General features: G+C 42.2%; 2 protein-coding genes across 4 annotated transcripts in view; one reads left to right on the top strand and one right to left on the bottom strand.

Annotated features, from left to right (window-relative positions):
* The window catches only part of LOC106587341 (ubiquitin carboxyl-terminal hydrolase MINDY-2), a 35,385-nt gene extending 30,191 nt beyond the window's left edge, over window positions 1-5,194 (top strand). Inside the window, exons 8-9 of one of the 2 annotated variants that reach the window (XM_014175659.2) lie at window positions 51-227; window positions 913-5,194. In XM_014175659.2, coding sequence (XP_014031134.1) covers window positions 51-227; window positions 913-1,068 — 333 coding nt within the window. In that variant the 3' untranslated portion in view covers window positions 1,069-5,194. Of the gene's footprint in view, window positions 1-50; window positions 228-909 lie in introns of both variants that reach the window. The other variant, XM_014175658.2, reaches the window with a different exon arrangement.
* Window positions 5,195-5,254: 60 nt separating this feature from the next.
* Window positions 5,255-17,765, bottom strand: LOC106587340 (SAFB-like transcription modulator). Of its 2 annotated transcripts, XM_045708680.1 has the most exons (20): window positions 17,535-17,765; window positions 15,262-15,349; window positions 15,138-15,176; window positions 14,953-15,074; window positions 14,716-14,743; window positions 13,061-13,556; window positions 12,391-12,434; window positions 11,879-11,991; window positions 11,475-11,624; window positions 11,016-11,131; window positions 10,767-10,918; window positions 10,524-10,684; window positions 10,294-10,433; window positions 10,018-10,198; window positions 9,743-9,867; window positions 9,187-9,363; window positions 8,716-9,069; window positions 8,478-8,619; window positions 8,196-8,356; window positions 5,255-5,735 (listed from the first exon to the last, which is right to left on the bottom strand). In XM_045708680.1, the coding sequence occupies exons 1-20, from the start codon at window positions 17,667-17,669 to the stop codon at window positions 5,633-5,635; spliced, it is 3,027 nt and encodes a 1,008-aa protein (XP_045564636.1). In that variant the 5' UTR covers window positions 17,670-17,765; the 3' UTR covers window positions 5,255-5,632. The 2 variants fall into 2 exon arrangements, with proteins under 2 accessions (XP_045564636.1, XP_014031130.2); XM_014175655.2 differs by having other exon boundaries at window positions 14,953-15,176.
* Between the last annotated feature and the right edge of the window lie 379 nt (window positions 17,766-18,144).

Raw genomic sequence — 18,144 nt, 5'->3', positions numbered from 1 at the left:
ATTCTCTTTTTCTCTCTCTCTTTCTCTCTCTCTACCCCCCCCGTATGCAGGACTACCTGATGGCGTTGTCGCTGCAGCAGGAGCAGCAGAGTCAGGACCTGCAGTGGGAGCAGCTCCCCGAGGGCATCAGTGACCTGGAGCTGGCCAAGAAGCTGCAGGAGGAGGAGGACCGACGAGCCTCCCAGTACTACCAGGAACAGGAGCAGGCTGCCGCAGCACAAGCACAGGTCTGGGAAGGAGCCAGGGAGGGAGGGAGGGAGGGAGGGAAAGGGGGATACCAAGTCAATTGTACAACTGAATACCTTCAACTTAAATGTGTCTTCTGCATTTAACCCAACCCCTCTGAGCAGGAGGGGAGCTTGTGAGAAGGGGGGAGGGAAGATGCGAGGAGTGGAATTGAATGAGGAATATGATGAGAGAAAGATGTTTAGGGAAAAAAAGAGGAATGAGGATGAGAAAAAGGGTAAGGGTTGTCAGTTTATATAGATATAGCCGTCAGGGGATTAGTCAGATAGAAATAAAATATGTAGCTGACATGAATCTGTTGTACACAATACATGTTCTATCTGAATGTATCTCTATGTTCAGATACAGCTCAGGGCTGTTCTTACGCACGACGCAACGCAGAGTGCCTGGATACAGCCCTTAGTAGTAGTAAATTGGCCATATACCACAAACCCCCGAGGTGCCTTATTGCTATTATAAACTGGTTACCAACTTAATTAGAGCAGTAAAAATAAATGTTTTGTCATACCTGTGGTATACGGTCTGATATACCACGGCTGTCAGCCAATCAGCATTCAGGGCTCGAACCACCCAGTTTATAATGTTGCTTATTCACCCGCTTGAATGAGCCACAGGTAGGTATTATGGTTGATGCTCCTCTTCCATCCTGTCTGTGTTGTGCAGCAGCCAGCAGAGGGAAGTGACGAAGCAGACAGAGCAGAAGCAGCATCATCATCAACAGCAGCAGCTGAAGCCACGCCCAGCCCAGGGAAGCAGCCCTCTGCCGGGGAGCGCAAACCCAAAAAAGAGCCCAAGGATAAAGACAAATGTGTTCTATTGTAACAGAGGATGGTTGTGTGTTTGTGTGAGAGAGAAAGAGGGGGGCAGCATTTTTTTTCACATTGACCTGACAGCCTACGAACAGCCCCTTTTGAAAGCGAGAGTTAGCGATGAGACAAACTGAGGAGTTGCCGTTCCCAAGCCACTGGTGCCTGCCATCCTCTACCCTCAGTGGGCCCGGACAACAGAGGAAGGAACGCTATGACAACTACCACTAATCTTTTGTACAGTTGGCCAAACTTTGTTACAAGTTGCACAGTGCACTATATTTGTGATCTGGGGTCAAGGTTAATGGGGGTGGTTTTATAGCAAAATGAGAAAAATTCCAGAAACAGGATGCTGGGAGGGAAAGAATTCAGAATCTGAAATATCTCTCATGACACCAACTTTTTTCAAGGAAATCGGTTTCATTCATTTTCATTATTGCAGTTGATAAGCTATTTTTTGTTCAAAAGAAATGACAGCACATATGTATAGATATGCCTGCTTTGATTCAGTTCAGTGTTTGAGCATTAGACTTTTTACTGAAAACACAACCTTCAATAGCTAGCTATTGGTTGTTGGGGGTCATTTAGCTCCTTCCAATTGGAGATAATCAAGAATTTGTTCAGAGTCTTATTGGGATTGAGATGAGGTGATAGTGACATCAGTGAGTCTAATATCTAAGCACTCCTGTCTCTTCGCCACGTTAATGGACGCCAAATTACTACTTTAAGTGTGTTTTTGCGTGTGTTTGCATGTGCTTGTATGCGTGTGTGTGAGACTATTTTAGAGAACTATTTTATTTTGGTATATACTTAAATTGAAAGGGATTCATTTGTTTTTGCCGGTTAGAAATGAATGTAAGACCCTGTTGTGACAAGGCTTTTGTATATCTCTCTAACACTACCCACATCCCTGTTCTTCCTGAGAGGCCTGGAAGTCAGTGCCATACTCTGATAAGGGCTGTCTCTACCAACCCTCATCTGCCATTTAAGACTCGCCCTATCCAGATTGGCTTTACCAGAGTATGGCAGTGTTGAATTCTGGTGTGTGTGTGTATGGCATTGGTGTCTACAGTGTGTATGTGTGGCTGATATGCTCGGCTGCATTGATTAATGCTCTTAATTTCAACTTGGAAATAACCTAACGTCAACAACAAAAATGTTTTCCGATGTCTATGAGCAGTTGGATTGAAAGATATGCCATGTATTTCATTTCTCATATTTGCTGTATATGCTTCACATCCAGTAGAGTCTGGACAATCACACAGACAGTACCATGGAAACACAGGACGGTGCACCTAATTTGACTTCTGTCGCTCACTCCCTGAGAGACTTGGCTGGTTATTGGTTGCAGAGGAAGAGTGATAGTAGTATCCCACACTAATAGTCTTTAGTGCCCAGTGTCACACAGACCTGCCGGCAGTTATGTTGTCAATATGGGAAGCCTCATGACCTAGTTGAGTTATGGAAGTAGGATATTCTACTGTAGCCATGTTTCAATCCATGTACTCCTCCTACATCATCTGACTTTCAAACAAATGTATATACATTGTGTACATACCTAATGCACATTTATGACAGAGCTAGCTAGTAGTTTGCGCCACTGTCCTACTATGGTACTGCCTCCTGATAGAACACAGTAAATCTATCTACACATTCCAGCTGGATGCCTTGACTCAAGCCTTGTGTTGTACGTCAGACCTAGAAACACAGTTATAGGGGAGACTCCTCGCAGTGCTGCTAGTTAAGGGGTCTCCCATTTTTGGCTGTTACATTTTGTTCTCATTGTCCAGAAATGGACAACCCCAGCCTTCAAGGACAAGTCCAGTACTTAGTATTTCTTTTTGCCTGGCTACTGGCTGCATCTTGTAGGAGTAGGCTACCTGACTGACCGGTAGTAAGGCTTATCTGCAGGCTGGACTTGAGGACTGGGGTTAGCTCAGCCTGTCTATATGGTCCTCACGAGGCCACACTTACTCTGTATAGAAAATGCCTTACAACAGTTACAATATCTTTTATAAGAATAAACGGAAACAGGTGTATTACCGGAATGAGACAATCTGTAGATTTTAAACTAGACATCAGAAATACTCTCAGGCCTTCTCTGAAGGGACATATCCTTGAGTGTCTTTTGTAAATTGTTTGTGTATTAGCTGCCTTGGCAACAGCAATGATTGATATATACCATTGTAAAGTATTTAATATACCCTGTAGAAACTCCCTCAAGAGAATGTTGTAATGTAAATGTGTAACCACGTATAGGTATCAGTAACAAATTATTTCAACACATGGTATCTAACTAGGTCGACTTCATATTATCAGGCTGTTCATAATTATCGCTAGTTATGTTCATGGATGGCATAACGATGGGTTTCTGAGCTTCTCGCAGGCCTACCTAGTCAAAGGAATTCACTATGACTTTACACTAGAATAAGTTTACCCCTTGTAATGGAATTCAAGGCTGCTTTTCGAAAGTGAATTAAACTGCTGTTGCTTTTATGTTCACAATGACTACCCAAAAAGTAATATATGGCTGAATAGACAGGACTTAGAGAAACACCTATGTTGAAGCGAGCGTGTACATCCTGTATATGGTATGCTACAGTATGTCCTTTACATTATTGACTACAGTGATTTTGTGAAAGGTTGGGGGGATGGGCGAAGGACCACGTCCCTTTGAGTGTCAGGGACACAATCCATATTCTTGTTTCTTTTGTAAAATAACATCCATTTTAAAGTTACCGTCACACTGCAGCTTGAATTATACTTGTTAATATGGTCAACCTTCCCAATGGCCTAAACCCATTTGTAACGACATTCAAAAGGCAACTAGTACTGAGTATTAAGATGAGAACCTGAGGGCCACTTGATCTAATTACTTTGAGGTTTTTGGGGGAGCATCAAGATGTTAAACACATGCCTCACACACATTTTTTTTTTTTTAATTGTGCGTAAGCTTGCTTTGAGTCATTTACATTGCATTATTTACCAGTATCTAGATATTGTTTTGTGTTTCAGCTTGAATGTTGTTCCTCAAAATAATTGATAAGGATTTTGTTTGTGGAATGTCTCGAGTGAATATGTGTAAGCCTTGTTATAGTGCTGGGGCGGTAAATACTGTACAAACAATAGTCTGTTAACAAGGTAGTCCTTGAACATAGTCATTGTAATTGGTTTTGCACTGTTACATTGATATGCACTACTAAGGTTGTGTTTGGACAGGCATGTTCTTTCCAAGCGCATCAGATCTGATTGAAGACCAATTAGTGAGAAAAAAAAGATCAGAATTGGTCTGCCTGTGTAAACGCAGCCTAAGAGAAGAGAAAATACCTCATTTTATACAGAATTAGAAATTGTGCGAGAGTGCTATTGTTCTTTGGGTACCTTGTAAAAATAGAATACTGTCTGGAATTGCTACAACAGTCAGTTGAATATGAAATGCTCAATTGTTTCTTTATGACAAAGGTATGAAAGGGCTGGTTAAATATTTTGGCTAAAAGTACATTAAGTACTGTGTAGCCCTTTTCAATAAAAGTTGATGCAACTTGAACTTCAGGTAGCTGTTCACCCGTTTATCTGCTAAGGCCAGAATTGTTTTATAGCATTTGCTTTTCACACTAAAAAAATTGTCACTAATGCCGCTGGCTGGTCATCTAGAGGGAAGGGATTTTAAAAGTTGGCTATTTTGATACTGTATAGATTGGAGAAAATTGTTTTTTCCCCTAGTAGTTTCATATGGGAAATGTGTAAAAATCAGATATTCTGGAGCACAGAACATGAACGCAATCCACCATATTGATTTCACTTGTTCTGTTGAGATTAAATGCAATTATATTAATCCCAATGTTATTCTGATGCATAATGCATACTAATGACATTTAGCAGAGTATAACTTCAATGATGTATTATGTTAATATTCTCACTTATGTTTAACCACACACAAAAAGGTCAATCCTCGTGTTGGAAAGTTCAAATGTTTATCTATATACATATGACCAAATAATGTATGTAGCCTATCACAGTACCATTGCAAAATGTAGATGGTGTTTATTCTGTAACAAAATGCCTTAGACGAGGGACATTCAGCCTGATTATTAAAGTACATGGACAATAAAAAATAAAAACGTGTTCTCTTTTCACAACCACTCAATGTGTGATGTCTTGTATGTGCACTTCATGAGTAAAATGTAGGAGCGAAGACAAAATGAGCAAGATGTATAATTTAATAACCTTCAGAAGCACCAGGGGCATAACTAAAAATGATGGTTAAAGAATACATTGATCTGCTTACATTTTACATACGGTACATGGAGTTTCAGTTAGGGGAAGAGCAGTCAACATCAAACTTGTTACAAATAACTAAAGCTGTACAATTCTAAAGTTAAACATTATGTGCACAGGGTTGTTTAAGTCACAGCACAACTGTTAGGAAACCATACATTGAGGTAACCTATACAGAACAAAACATTTCTATATCAACCTTATGGCTAGAAACCAGCCTCTTAAAACACAATACTCAAAAGATGTACTTAAAAAAATGTATTTTTGAAAAATAAGCTTAAGCTGATCTGGGTGAGAGGCAGTTAGAACCGTCGGGGTGCTCCTTTGAAGGGCTTGAATCCGCCAACACTGGACATGGAACTGTTGGTGATCTGCACGATTCTGTTCATTGCAGACGAAGAGTGGCTGGAGAAACAAAAATACATTTCTGCCTAAAGTAGCATACAGTAAAGACACAGGAGCTCAAATATGCCTCCGGATGAAAGTGACGAGAGCGACAATGAAAACGATCCAATATCGGATGAAGCAATTCTGAGGCTATTCAACTCCGACACCGAAGGAGATGACTTCAGTGGTTTCAGTGCACAGGAGGAGGAAGATAGCGACCAATGACTTTCTTGGTAGGCTACTGTTTACTGCTAATTTTTATTTTTTGTTACAAGCCGTGTTTCGTTAAAGCCTATTTATTTTTGTTACAAGCCGTGTTTCGTTAAAGCCTATTTATTTTTGTTACAAGCCGTGTTTCGTTAAAGCCTATTTATTTTTGTTACAAGCCGTGTTTCGTTAAAGCCTGTGTAAAGTTAATTTGTTTCAATGTACCGGTAGGCACCTGCGGCTTATAGACATGTGCGGCTTATTTATGTTCAAAATAAATAAAAATAAAAATAATTCAGTGGGTGCGGCTTATATTCAGGTGCGCTTAATAGTCCGGAAATTACGGTACATAATATATTCATTGGAGTTTTTTTTACACTTGGATTGATAGTTTGCTTGGGCGGTATACCGGAGTATATGGAAATAGCCACTACATGGTTTTTCCATACCGCTGTTGAATTTTAATATTTGTAGCTACTTTAAGTAAATACCTGCAGTCAACTTGTACAGCCAGTAAGGATTGTCACAATTTTTCATTATGAAGCTTACTGGTAGTCCTCAGTCACATGGTGTTTGTTTATAAGCACACAACAAGAGACCAGAGCCTTGTTTTTTATTTGACCTTTATTTAACTAGACAAGTCAGTTAAGAACAAATTCTTATTTTCAATGACGGCCTAGGAACAGTGGGTTAACTCCCTTGTTCAGGGGCAGAACGACAGATTTTTACCTTGTCAGCTCAGGGATTTGATCTTGCAACCTTCCGGTTACTAGTCCAACACTCTAACCACTAGACTACCTGTGAGTCACTCACTTGTGTAGCACACGCCAGGTGATCGAGTTAGTTATCTTATACCTATGAACTGTCTAAAATGTGCTAAATGCTCTACAGTTGTGATATGGTTTGCTAATTTAGTAGCTATTTAGCCATCTAACTAAGTGGTTAACTTCTTTCAAAATCAAGCTTTGCTTGTAACAGCAGAGAATCCCCTCCTGGATCAAGAGCCTTGCTAATATTTGCTTTGTGGATGCAGCAAACTGTGGAGCATTTTTTAGTTACTTGTATAACTTCGAGCTGGTTTGTCTGTCCTGCAAATACTTTAGGTCAGAGACTGTACACAATGTCCTCTTTAGTATTTAGTTAGCATTATCTTTGGGATTTTACATCTACTTGTTAGCATTGCTAACCTTCGGATTACAGGAGATCCAGCGGGGTTTGAAAATAGTGCTCCTTTTGTTCAGTGTAGGTATTACGGTGTATTACGGAATATCCCGGCATGGCACAACGACGGTATGGAAATATGGATACCACCCAAGCCTAATTCATAGTGCTCAGACAAGTCAGGTACACATGATATATATATTCATTTCAGTCACAACTATTACAGATTAAATCCACCCCTGGGCTTCTCTCAGCCCATCCCACCTATCTCCATAGACCACCTGCTCTTGATTTCCTTGTGCCATTTCCTTTTCAACTGTTCTGTGATGTTTTACACAGATTCTCAAACCTTTCTAAATGGGATATTATCAACAGATGTGAATTAAAAATATATATTTTGTTGTTGATTGATTGACTCCGGCTTTCCTGATCGCCCAACAGTGCTATTTGTAGGGCTCATTTTGGAACAACGTCATGACTGTTTACCATTCCTGAACCTGTGACCAGAAACAGGCTACATAGGAGCAATACCAGAATAAGTGGTCAAATTATTGTCTCTTCGCAGCAAAATCTGCATAGCTGACATGGTTGTATGCCCCATATACATAACATTCTTCTTTTGGTGGCAAGAATATTGTATAATAATTTAAATAGAAAAAATAAGTTTTGAGTCAAGCGTTGTTTGTGTATCAGTTTATAAACCGTGTGCCGTGGAATCAGCACACTGGAAATCTCTTCCAAGTATTTTGCAACTTGTATGGTAGCATGGTCAACATTTTGGTCCTCAAATAAAACTGGTATATTTTTCTATTCATGACAATTCTCTTTCTCCAATTTTGCTCTTTAATAAAGGCCAGACAAACAAGCTCCCCTTCTCCTCCTTCCACTTGCCTCCTCCATTTTTGCAGTAATGCACCAATCAGTTGGTTGTAATTTTAGATAGAGCTAACAATTTCACATACTTGTGTTAACTGCACATGTGACATAACTCCACCTCTCCTATTCATAATATCATTAACAAATATATATATTATTTTTTATCAATTAGTATATTTGAGTTTAACCATAACAGGGAAAAGTACACAGTCTTAATGCAACGGCAGTGAATACCTTGAGTGTGGGGCCATCATGCTGCCACGGCTGTCTCCCATCCTGCGGCTGTCTGGGAAGCCCCCTCCCTGGGATCCAGCCCCACCATGCCACTCCTTCCTGGGGGCCGGTTGGTCCCGGCCATGCCGCTCCACCACCACCTGGCGGCCAGAGCTGAAATGCTGGGTAGAGAACAGGGGAGATTGTAGTTATGAATTCCCTATCTGAAATTTAACTAAAATAGAGGAAATGGAGGGTATTGAATGTGTAGATTTAGTTATGGGGGATTGGTGAGGTGCTGACCTGGTCTGCCATGAGTCTTCCTCCATCCCGGCCACTGAAGTTGGATCTTCCTCGGCTGGCTGAGGAGCCTCCTCTGAGAGCAGGCCCCTGGCCATCTCTGCCTGAACGCTCTGGCCGCATACCTCCGGTACGCACAGCTCCACTACACAAACACAGAGACATGATTATTACCACACGGATAACAACAAAAAGGCCAACTTTAATCAAACAAGCACACTAGGCATCCATCCATTCTCACCGTATGTCCCCCTTAGGTGCACTCATGCTGCTGTCATTCTTCCATCCTGCATGCCCAGTATGAGTAGCATGACCAGCGTGCCCGGTGCCTCTGGGGGAGCGGCCGGTATGAGACATGCCAGGCATGGGTGCTCTGCCCCCTGCTGGGCGCTCAGGCATGGGCGCGGCCCGACGCTCGTCCCTGTCTCGGATCTCTCGGCGGTCTGTGTCACGGACGTCTGCGCGTGGAGTTGGAGGAGGCTCGGCCCTGCGGACAGTCTCAAAGTTCTTGGGGTAGCGTTCAAACCCAGAGCTGTCCCTGCGAGCAGCAGGACGGGACTTCTTGGCCTCAGGCTCACTGTTGAAGCGGTTACGTCTGAAAACAACCCACACCCAAAATGGATTGTCAGATTCTGTCAAGAGCTGACTGTTACTGGAGGGGGATAGACATGCTAAACTGCTATGTGGGCTATGTAGCTTGCTCTTTGCCTACCTCTCAATGGTGTTGGGCTCAACGGCTGCAGCCTCGGGGAAGCCTCTGCCTCTCTCCCGGGGGCTGAACTGTGTAAAGCGGTTCTGCTGGCGGTTGTAGTCCGAGCCCTGGTTGACACGGCCCTCAGACTCTGGCTGGATCTTCTTGTTTCCATTCCAGTAGGGATCATCCCTCCGGCTGAAACATTCAATGGAGAATATGCTTTAACTGGGCGACAAGTAAACTGGTGTGGAATACCACTTTTTGAGCTTGGTCAGATATGATACCAAATTGTATCTTTCACTTTTCAGTTGATGGTCAAATTGACATCTGCTGGTCATGTCTGAGACCAAGCATCCCTGTCTGCCGTGGGATGCAGACAGACCAGGATAGTATGGGAGACAAGTCTGTGTGCAGGGACAACGACAAAGCAGTACTGCACAAGCTGATCTGTAACCTATCCTGCAACTTCATGGACATAATGGTGGAAGCTGGTTGTCCACGATCAGAGCCTCAACTACACAGAGCAAACCGCAGAAAAACATCCCATCACAAACAACAGCGTGGCCTTGTGTACCTGTGGTCCACATCGCGGCCTCTCTTCAGGTTGTTTCTCTTCTCCTGCTCGTAGCGGAGCTGCTCCTGCTGCCTCCTCAGCTCCTCCCGCTCACGAGCCATACGCTCCGCCTCTTTACGCCGCTCCTGCATCACAGCGAGATAACGTCAGTGTTACATTATCAATCCACTAAATGGTTTGAGTAAACAACTCACCTTCCTCCTGTTGTTTTTACAACAACCAACTAAGGTACAGCCTAGAAGACTAAACATCCTTAATGATTTGAGTCCAAGCACCTGCTCTATGCGGATCCTTTCTCTCTCCAGCCTTTCCCTCTCCATGCGCTCCCTCTCCAGTTTCTGCCTCTCCACCTCAAGCCTGTGGCGTTCCCGGAGCAGGTTCTCCCTCTCCTCCCGCTCCCTAATCAGACTGATACGCTCACGCTCCCGGCGTTCCCGCTCCGCTATCTCACGCCGCCTGACGGGACAGGAAGTCACAGAAACATTAGTACCCAGCATCCTCACGGTACTACAAAGTACAACAATTACAGTAGGAGTTTGTTTCAGGCTGACCTGCGAAGCTCCCCAGCCCTGCGGGCCCGCTCCAGCCGGACCATACGCACGCGCAACCTCTGCTCTTTCATCTTCTCAAAGGGGAGGATGTCTTTGCTGCCTCCCTTGTTGGGGAAAACTCTAACTCTATTCATCTCCATCTAGGAAAAACAAGCATGTAGAGGTGAACATTGAGAAAGAAAGTTCCATGATCAAACTTTGTCGGATAGAAGAAAAAAACTGTGACCAACCTCTTCGGGAGGCATGAAATATCTGGGTCTCCGCTGCATCATGTTGTTGTTGGTGGTGAAACCCGGCTTGTCAAATCTCCCCCTCCTGAACGGTGGTCTCACTTTGTTCAGGTCTCCTTTGGCATGATCAATCACCACCATCTTGCCAGGGCTCTTTGTCCCTACACAAAACAGGACAGAGGTTCATTTTTACTAACCTACAACAGAATACATAAAAAGGAACCTGAGAAGGAGCATACATACTTCCACCATGCTTTTTATCATCTTTCTTGGAGGCATCCGGGCCTGAGCTGGATGTTGTGCTTTTAGACTCCTGCTTCTTGGATGAATCCTTGCCGTCTTTGTCTGATGGCTTGTCGGACTTCTTCTCCTCTTTTTTGGAGGATGGCTGGGTTCTTCAGGGGGGGAAAAAAAAGAGCACACAGAAGTGAACATTTCTTTCAAATTTCCCCATTCTGAAAAAGACAGATTTTGTGTTTCTTCCTCACTTACTTGCTAGTGCTAGTCTTGTTTGTCAACGCACTACGTTTGTCACTCGATTTGCTGGAGCTGGTTTTGTCATCGGATTCCTTCTTCGAAGGTTCTTTCTTAAAGGGATCACTTTTAACCTAAAAAGACAACAAAAACTCCGTCACAGTATTTAAAGGCTCCGTCACAATTCTGAAGCAATGTAATTTCAATTAATTGAAGAACAAAAGGACCTTGAACCTTGTTTCTCCCTACAATGAAAATTACAGAGCGCATGTTGGCTCAATGGCTCAGAAGAGAATGTCAGCAAATGTTGTTTTGCGAAAAACTCTCAAAATGGAATCTTAGAATCATCAAGAGTTCTGGAGGTTTTATGACATCACAAAGATAGAAGTCAGAGAAAAGATTCGGAACTGGAAAATTGTTATCGTGCTCTCAACATTCTAGCTGAACAATGTGCAAAGCAACTGTTTGTCAGCTTACCCTTTCAACAGATATCTGCTGGCCGTGGAGTTCTGTGCGGTCTAGGTGGGAGATGCACCTTCCCACCTCTGCACTGGAAGACATTGTCACCAAGCCATAACATTTGGCTCCAGGACTGCGAGCATTAGTAACCACTTTGGCACTAAAAACCTGTGGCAACAGGAATTTGTTTAGAGGCGGTGCAACTACATGCTGCTTGTAGAGGGGTTGGGTTAAATGCGAAAGACATTTCAGTTGAATGCATTGTTGTACAACTGACTACGTATCCCCCTTTCCTCTAGTAAACCAGTAAATTGTTTCCAATAAGTCAAAGCAAAACCATGACACCCATACAGTAAGAAACATCAAACCCCAGTACCCCACCACAAGAAACAGTTTATGGATGTTTTAAGCTCTAGGCTTACCTTCCCATATTTGCCAAAAAGGTTTTTCAAATCAGCTGCTTTGGTGTTGGAGGACAGGCCACTCACCCATATGTTTCGAGTGGAGCTGCTTGCACTACTACTGCTGATACTTCCTGAAATAGGGTCGTTTCAAAACATACATGCACTGTAGAGGCTTTTATATGTCTACACATTGTACAAACTAATCTACAACAGCCTAATGTTACATACCGGTAAGCATTAAATGTTAAAATGCAGGTGCTTTTGACTAAATTAAATCACTTCAGACACCTTTAAAATGCCAAAGAAATGTACTTTTTAGATATGTGAAGAAAACTGGGTAATACGCAGATTACACCAGTGGTACTAAAATTCCCAGATCAATTCTGTTTGTTCTGACGCTTGAGAAAATGCCATTTTGGCTGTCCAGTCAATACGCACATTGATTACATGCACTACATAAAGGCTTATGCTTGATCATCGTCTGATCACTAGTAGTGACGTCTTGAGAAATGTATCTGTAAAATGCTTACCTTTGTCATCTTTTGTGGCCTTTCCATCTCTGTCCTTTGAAGAACTACAAAGCAGATTTCACAACAAATAAAAAGAAACAAGAGATGAGTACCAGTATATGAAAGCCCCTGCGGAATATGACGTACACCAGGGAAAACAACTTTTTTTGTAAAAAAAAAAAAAGAAACACTTTTTTTGCTGTATGTATTTTTTTTTTTATCCCCACGGGCAAGGCTTGCATTTGGACAAAACTCCCATAATGGCCTTTTTCATTGCTTTTCCACGGGTGATATGGGTCATGTTCTCAGCCAATTTACTCCCTGGACCAATGAAATCTTCAGTATTGCGTTCGACTTCACAGCGAATCATTTCATATGTTTCTGACAAACTGACATCACAGGGACTACTGCCCTTTAAAAAGCCCTACGTGGGAACTGGAAAAGGCAAACGTGCTGGAAAGGTGAAAGTAACATCTGTTTTCAGCTCCTGGTTAATGACACAAATTACCCAACTTCAGAAAAACAACCAAATGAAAGTAACAAATGGGAGGCTCATTAGGTACATCAATGAACATTTCTCATTAGGAAAAAAAGTAAAAAAAATCTTGAGGCTACCCACAATGCTGCGTTCACAGTGAGCTGGAACTTGGTAGTAGTATCTTAAAGAACTGACATAGCTAGAAAGACAAACCTCTTTCCTTGACCTGATGCCCCAGTAGACGAGGGGCCTTTCTTCCCAGAATCCTTGTCTTTGTCTCCCATTTCAGCTTTCTTCGAGGCCTCTCTGCTTTCCTTCTTAGAGGAGTCAACCTTGGTCCCGTCATCCTTCTTACCATCTTTATGGCCTTCCACTTCCATCTTCATGGCATCCTTGGGGCTCGTCTCAGCAGAGGCCTCTGGTTCGTCACAGCCCTTGTCTACCTCTGAATCTGGAAGTTTCACATGTTTACCTGTTTCCAGGAGGTCATCACCATCAACATCCAGCGTGATGGCATCTTCATTCTGGAGTGTGACGGATATGTTATCGTCCTCGTCTTCTTTAGCGGAGACGGCAACTTCAGTTTCGATCTCCTCCACTTGTTCGGCCTCCGCCTCGGCTTCTGCCTCAACCTCGGTTTCTGGGAGGCCGTCCTCACTGGGTGGAGGTTTAGAATTTTCACGAGTACCATCATCTGTATCAGTTACATCTGAGGGATTTAATAAGGATAAAACATGGCAAAAAAAAACACAATGTTTAACATTGACATGTCTGTTACTTGACCTAGGAAGTAGAATAGAAAGCAAGTTTAGTATTAGTGGTCATCGAAGGGTAGAAGACCACAGGAACACACAAAACATACATTCCTCATTGAAAAATGGTGGTGCGGATCAATAATCTTCATGTCATTTTCACCACCAATACTTCTTTTGCGATCCTTACAGTTATGTGTACTGTACAGTGAAGTTACTCTTCAATGCTCCTGTCATTAGGAGCTCCATTCCCGTTCTTCAGTTTGAAGAGAGGGCATTTGTTCAAATGAAAGGAAAAGACCATCTGTCCAACTTCTTCCGTAACCAAAAAAAGTATAATCTGTGCCCAAAGCCATAGAGGTCAAATTCAGTCTCATTTTATGGCTGTTCTACTGCCGAGGGCTCTCCCATCATAGTCTTTATGGTCATCTCCCATGTCTTCTTTCCCTCATAAAAGTCTGTCTTAAGTGACTTGGGATGGTTGACAAAAAAAATGGATGCCATCTTTAATCGTCCTTGTGACTGTAGTGACTGGCTCAAGTCCTTAGCAAATGTGTCCTCTAGTCTGTACATCATGTCCTGGTTGGTCTTTGAGCATTCTCAGCGATGATTTCTTCTCTCCGTCTAAGACATCTGTACTGCAGTTGGGTGCTACAGGAGGATGGGCCCTGATGGGCAGGAGTCCCCCATGGTATCGTCAGCACACTGGAACTCCCTCTAACTCAGCTTGCCTTCTTCAGTGCAAACCTTTCCCTCACCTTAAAGAAGCCTGTTGATTCCTGAGCTTTGTATCTTGAGGGAATGTACAATGCAGTCTGTATGGTTGATGCTCCTCTTGCATCTCAGGCCTGGAAGAGTAACATCCCACCCTCAAAAAAAGTACTGTGACAAAAAGAAGCAAGTCCTCCACAAACAAGATGTCCCTTCTATGTTGTATTCATGAACAATGAGTCCTGGATAAATGGCTGGCTGAGTATCCAGCCAGCAGACAAAAGAAATGGAAGGCATAAAGGAGAGAGGGGGCATAGCAGATTCTTACCTTCACGCAAAGGGGGCTACCTGCAAATCTCCCCCCAAAAAAGTAATCAATTCAATAGGGTGTGAGCACAAACATACCTTCTTCAACGTCATCCTCGTCTCCCTCCTGAAAGAGACCAACGTGAAAGGTAAATACACAAAGATAGTTTCAGTCTAATGCCTTACTTAAACTGGGTTAACCGATCTGAATACCAGCATTTCATTTTAAAAACGATATCTGATCTGGGTATGGTAACCTAATGATCTCTAGTCTACCGTGAGAGTGGGCTAAACACAAACATACTACAAGCGTAAACATATTCATGTGACACTCACCTTGGAAAAATATTTGTTTTCCTTGGTAGCAGATGCCTCTTCCTTGGTAGCAGATTCCTCTTCCTTGGAGAAGGATTCATCTTCCTTGGAGAAGGATTCATCTTCCTTGGAGAAGGATTCATCTTCCTTGGAGAAGGATTCATCTTCCTTGGAGAAGGATTCATCTTCCTTGGAGAAGGATTCATCTTCCATTGGATTGTCAGTGTCAGAGTCCACTTTCTTTCCTAAAGAAGTAATGGAGTCATATCATCCAAATTGGATGATAAGAAATATTGAACAGTAACTTAAATACTAGGAATGTCAAATTACCTTTAGCTTTTGCATTTTTTCTATTAGGCGTGTCTGCTGGGAGTGGAATTTCAATGGTCTCTGGATCTCCACCTTCCTCCTCAATGGCCTGAGAAAGTATTAAAAAAATAACACTATTGTAATTACTAGTCATTTACCTGACATTAATTTAGCTGCATGTCCCGCCCTTATATTTAGCCTCACAATGAAGTGTTTAACCATTTTCTTTTCAGGACAACAAGTAGAACACAAAACAATTTGACATAAAACAGTTGCATTCGTGAGTTTTATTGACAAATCTCGAGAGAGAAAAAATTGGTCCGCCAAAGCATAAACCTGATGAAAATGAATTTATATGAATGCTGTAAGTACAGAAATTGTTTGCTCACTGTGATATGAATATCCAACTTGTCAGAGACAACAACTATGTGAGCTTATTACAGTATTATAGAAACCATGTCACTACGCTCTTCTAGACAGAAGTAACCCGTACCCTTCTAACGACTCTTATGCAGCTTGTGAGCGTCATAGAGCAAAACATGGAGTCTCACATTTTTATAGATAATAGTTTGTAGCTCAAACCATTCGGGCTCCACAGACATTTTAGTAAAAAGACCCAGTCCTGGGCCCCTTCGGGGTCCGCCCTTGCCTCAAACACCGCTTTAGCTCAGCCCCCCTTAATCACACAGAAGTATGTAGTTCAAACACACTACGTTTAAAAGCGGTTAGAAGTCCAAAACGCACACCGGCGTTATGGTGGGACTCATCGAGTTAAAATACATTCGTTACTCACCAAATATGGAGTTTTGAATAGCAACTATTGTCATTTACTGCCGGCATGGCCAGGATGTACGTCCAAAAAAGGTCTAAATAAAAATGTACAAGCAACTGAAAAAATGCCTATTCTGCACCTCCAATGTAAATCACTCACGTCACAATGATCGCTGATAGCACTAACCTTACTGCCATGAACAGGTCAGAAGTCTACAACAGCTCAATACATTGGAGCTGCTGAAGAGGCATTGTTTAGGCCTACATACCGGGTTGTCACTAGTTACCACAGGCACAAAGTCATAAACCCCACCTATTTCTACAATTTAACATCTTAAAATCTGATTTTAAACCTAGCAGCTAACCCAAATCAAACTGCTAACCTTACGCCTAAACTTAAATCAGTGATGGTAGGTGTATTTAAGGTGATGGAGGGCAACAACAACAAATTATGAGTATGGCCTTATTTCTATTACAGCATATTTTATGACTGTCATTCATATTCCATTCACCCAGCTCAATGTAACATCGATAGGTTTAGGCTACTACATAATACCTGAATATTCCCTATATCCATCATGAGGTTGCTACAACCTAGCCTATGAATGAAAGTTTACAACATAGGTGCACAGGATCAGAGAAAATTGAGTAATCAAGTTGACAGACAGTGACATTCAATACAAACAGCACGATCATATAATTTATGATATAGACTATTTTGGCTTTGTGGCTGTGTTATCTAGTGGAAACCTATATACCGGCTTATTTGGTGAGTAACTAACGTACTTTGACAGGATTCAATTTGAGAAACTGGTGAATGGCTGCTTCCTGGGTTTAAATGAGCTTCACCATATCAACGTCTCCTGTCAAGTCAGATTATAGTTAATTATATGTATAAAAATGTACTTTAGTTTATTTAGTAAATATTATCTTAACGCTTGTTCTTAAAACTTCTTTGTTGGTTAAGGTACTGTAAGTAAGCATTTCACGGTAAGGTAAACACCCGTTTTATTCGGCGCTAGTGAAAAATAAAATTAGATTTTAATTTGAATTATAAACGTTAACTCTGATCAAGGTATTTTGCGAAATGTGTGTGTGGATGTGCTGTGGGCTTAAAGAAACCTCGTTTTCTAAGGGAGACATAGATGCGATAGATGTCATGGCCAGTTAACATTAGTTAGCAACGCCCCCACACCGACTGCATCGATGCAGGACCGTGGTCTACCTTGTCAACCTGACGCTGCAAAGCCAGGCCGCGTGCATGCAGTAGGAAAACAAGACAAAATCCAACGGTAACGTTAGCTAGCAGACTAAACATCTTAGTTGGCAACTATGAAAATAGCAAGCTGTACATAGATACACATTCATCCCATAACAAGTTGGATAGCTAAACTATCTAGTTGGCAGCAGTTGAGGACGGCCAAAATCAATCAGATTCGTACAACTGTTTGGTAGCTAACATTAGCTAGCCTAGTGGTCGTTAGCTTTGCGTTCGCCAAGTACAAATAAATTGAGCTCGTTACCTGTTTCAGCCTGGCAATTAGAACATTCTTCACACCTGTGACATCTAAATTCCGTCGCTTGAGTTCAGATTTGAGATCTATAACTCGTAAATCTGTTATTTTCTTTGACTCCGTTGAAATGGCACCCGACGCCATTTTACCTTGCTGGATGTGTTGTTGTAAACTTGTGTGTGCAGAAGGGAAGCACGCATGCTCACGCAATGGCCCCAAAGTTATTATTCTCAAAATGTGTATTGGCGGATCGCATCCAACTGAAATATGCATACACTGCCACCTACTGTACTGGAGTGGGAGGCTAATCACGGCCTCATTATTAATCTATCTTCTTCTATGATATCATGGCGGTCCGCAAACAAACGTTTAAAGTGCATGCCGCCATCTTATTAATCTATTTCTCTTATATAGCCCTTTGTTTCCACCTACTGTTCTGGAGTGCAAATTCATTACACTTTGTGACACAAAGGGGAAGAAAAATCCCTATACCATCTAACCCTACACCCATTAAAACCTCACCCCTATTCCACTACTTGGCCCTATCTGATCCTACACTGGCAGCCTGGGAGGACTGGACCCTATCTTTCAACACACCTTGTCCTCTGCAACAAAATAT

Source organism: Salmo salar, chromosome ssa26, assembly GCF_905237065.1.
Source record: "Salmo salar chromosome ssa26, Ssal_v3.1, whole genome shotgun sequence".
In the NCBI taxonomy this organism is placed as follows: Eukaryota; Metazoa; Chordata; class Actinopteri; order Salmoniformes; family Salmonidae; genus Salmo; species Salmo salar.
Note: the sequence above shows the minus strand (reverse complement) of the source record. Positions and strands in the feature narration are given on the sequence as shown.

Excerpts from the sequence above, each read along its gene's own strand:
- LOC106587340 (XM_014175655.2), bottom strand. The coding sequence starts at position 17,669 with ATGGCGTCGGGTGCCATTTCAACGGAGTCAAAGAAAATAACAGATTTA. Across the intron at positions 14,744-14,952 it reads AAAACAAATATTTTTCCAAG|GAGGGAGACGAGGATGACGT; the intron begins GTGAGTGTCACA and ends GGTCTCTTTCAG. Across the intron at positions 9,364-9,742 it reads GGCCGCGATGTGGACCACAG|CCGGAGGGATGATCCCTACT; the intron begins GTACACAAGGCC and ends TGAATGTTTCAG.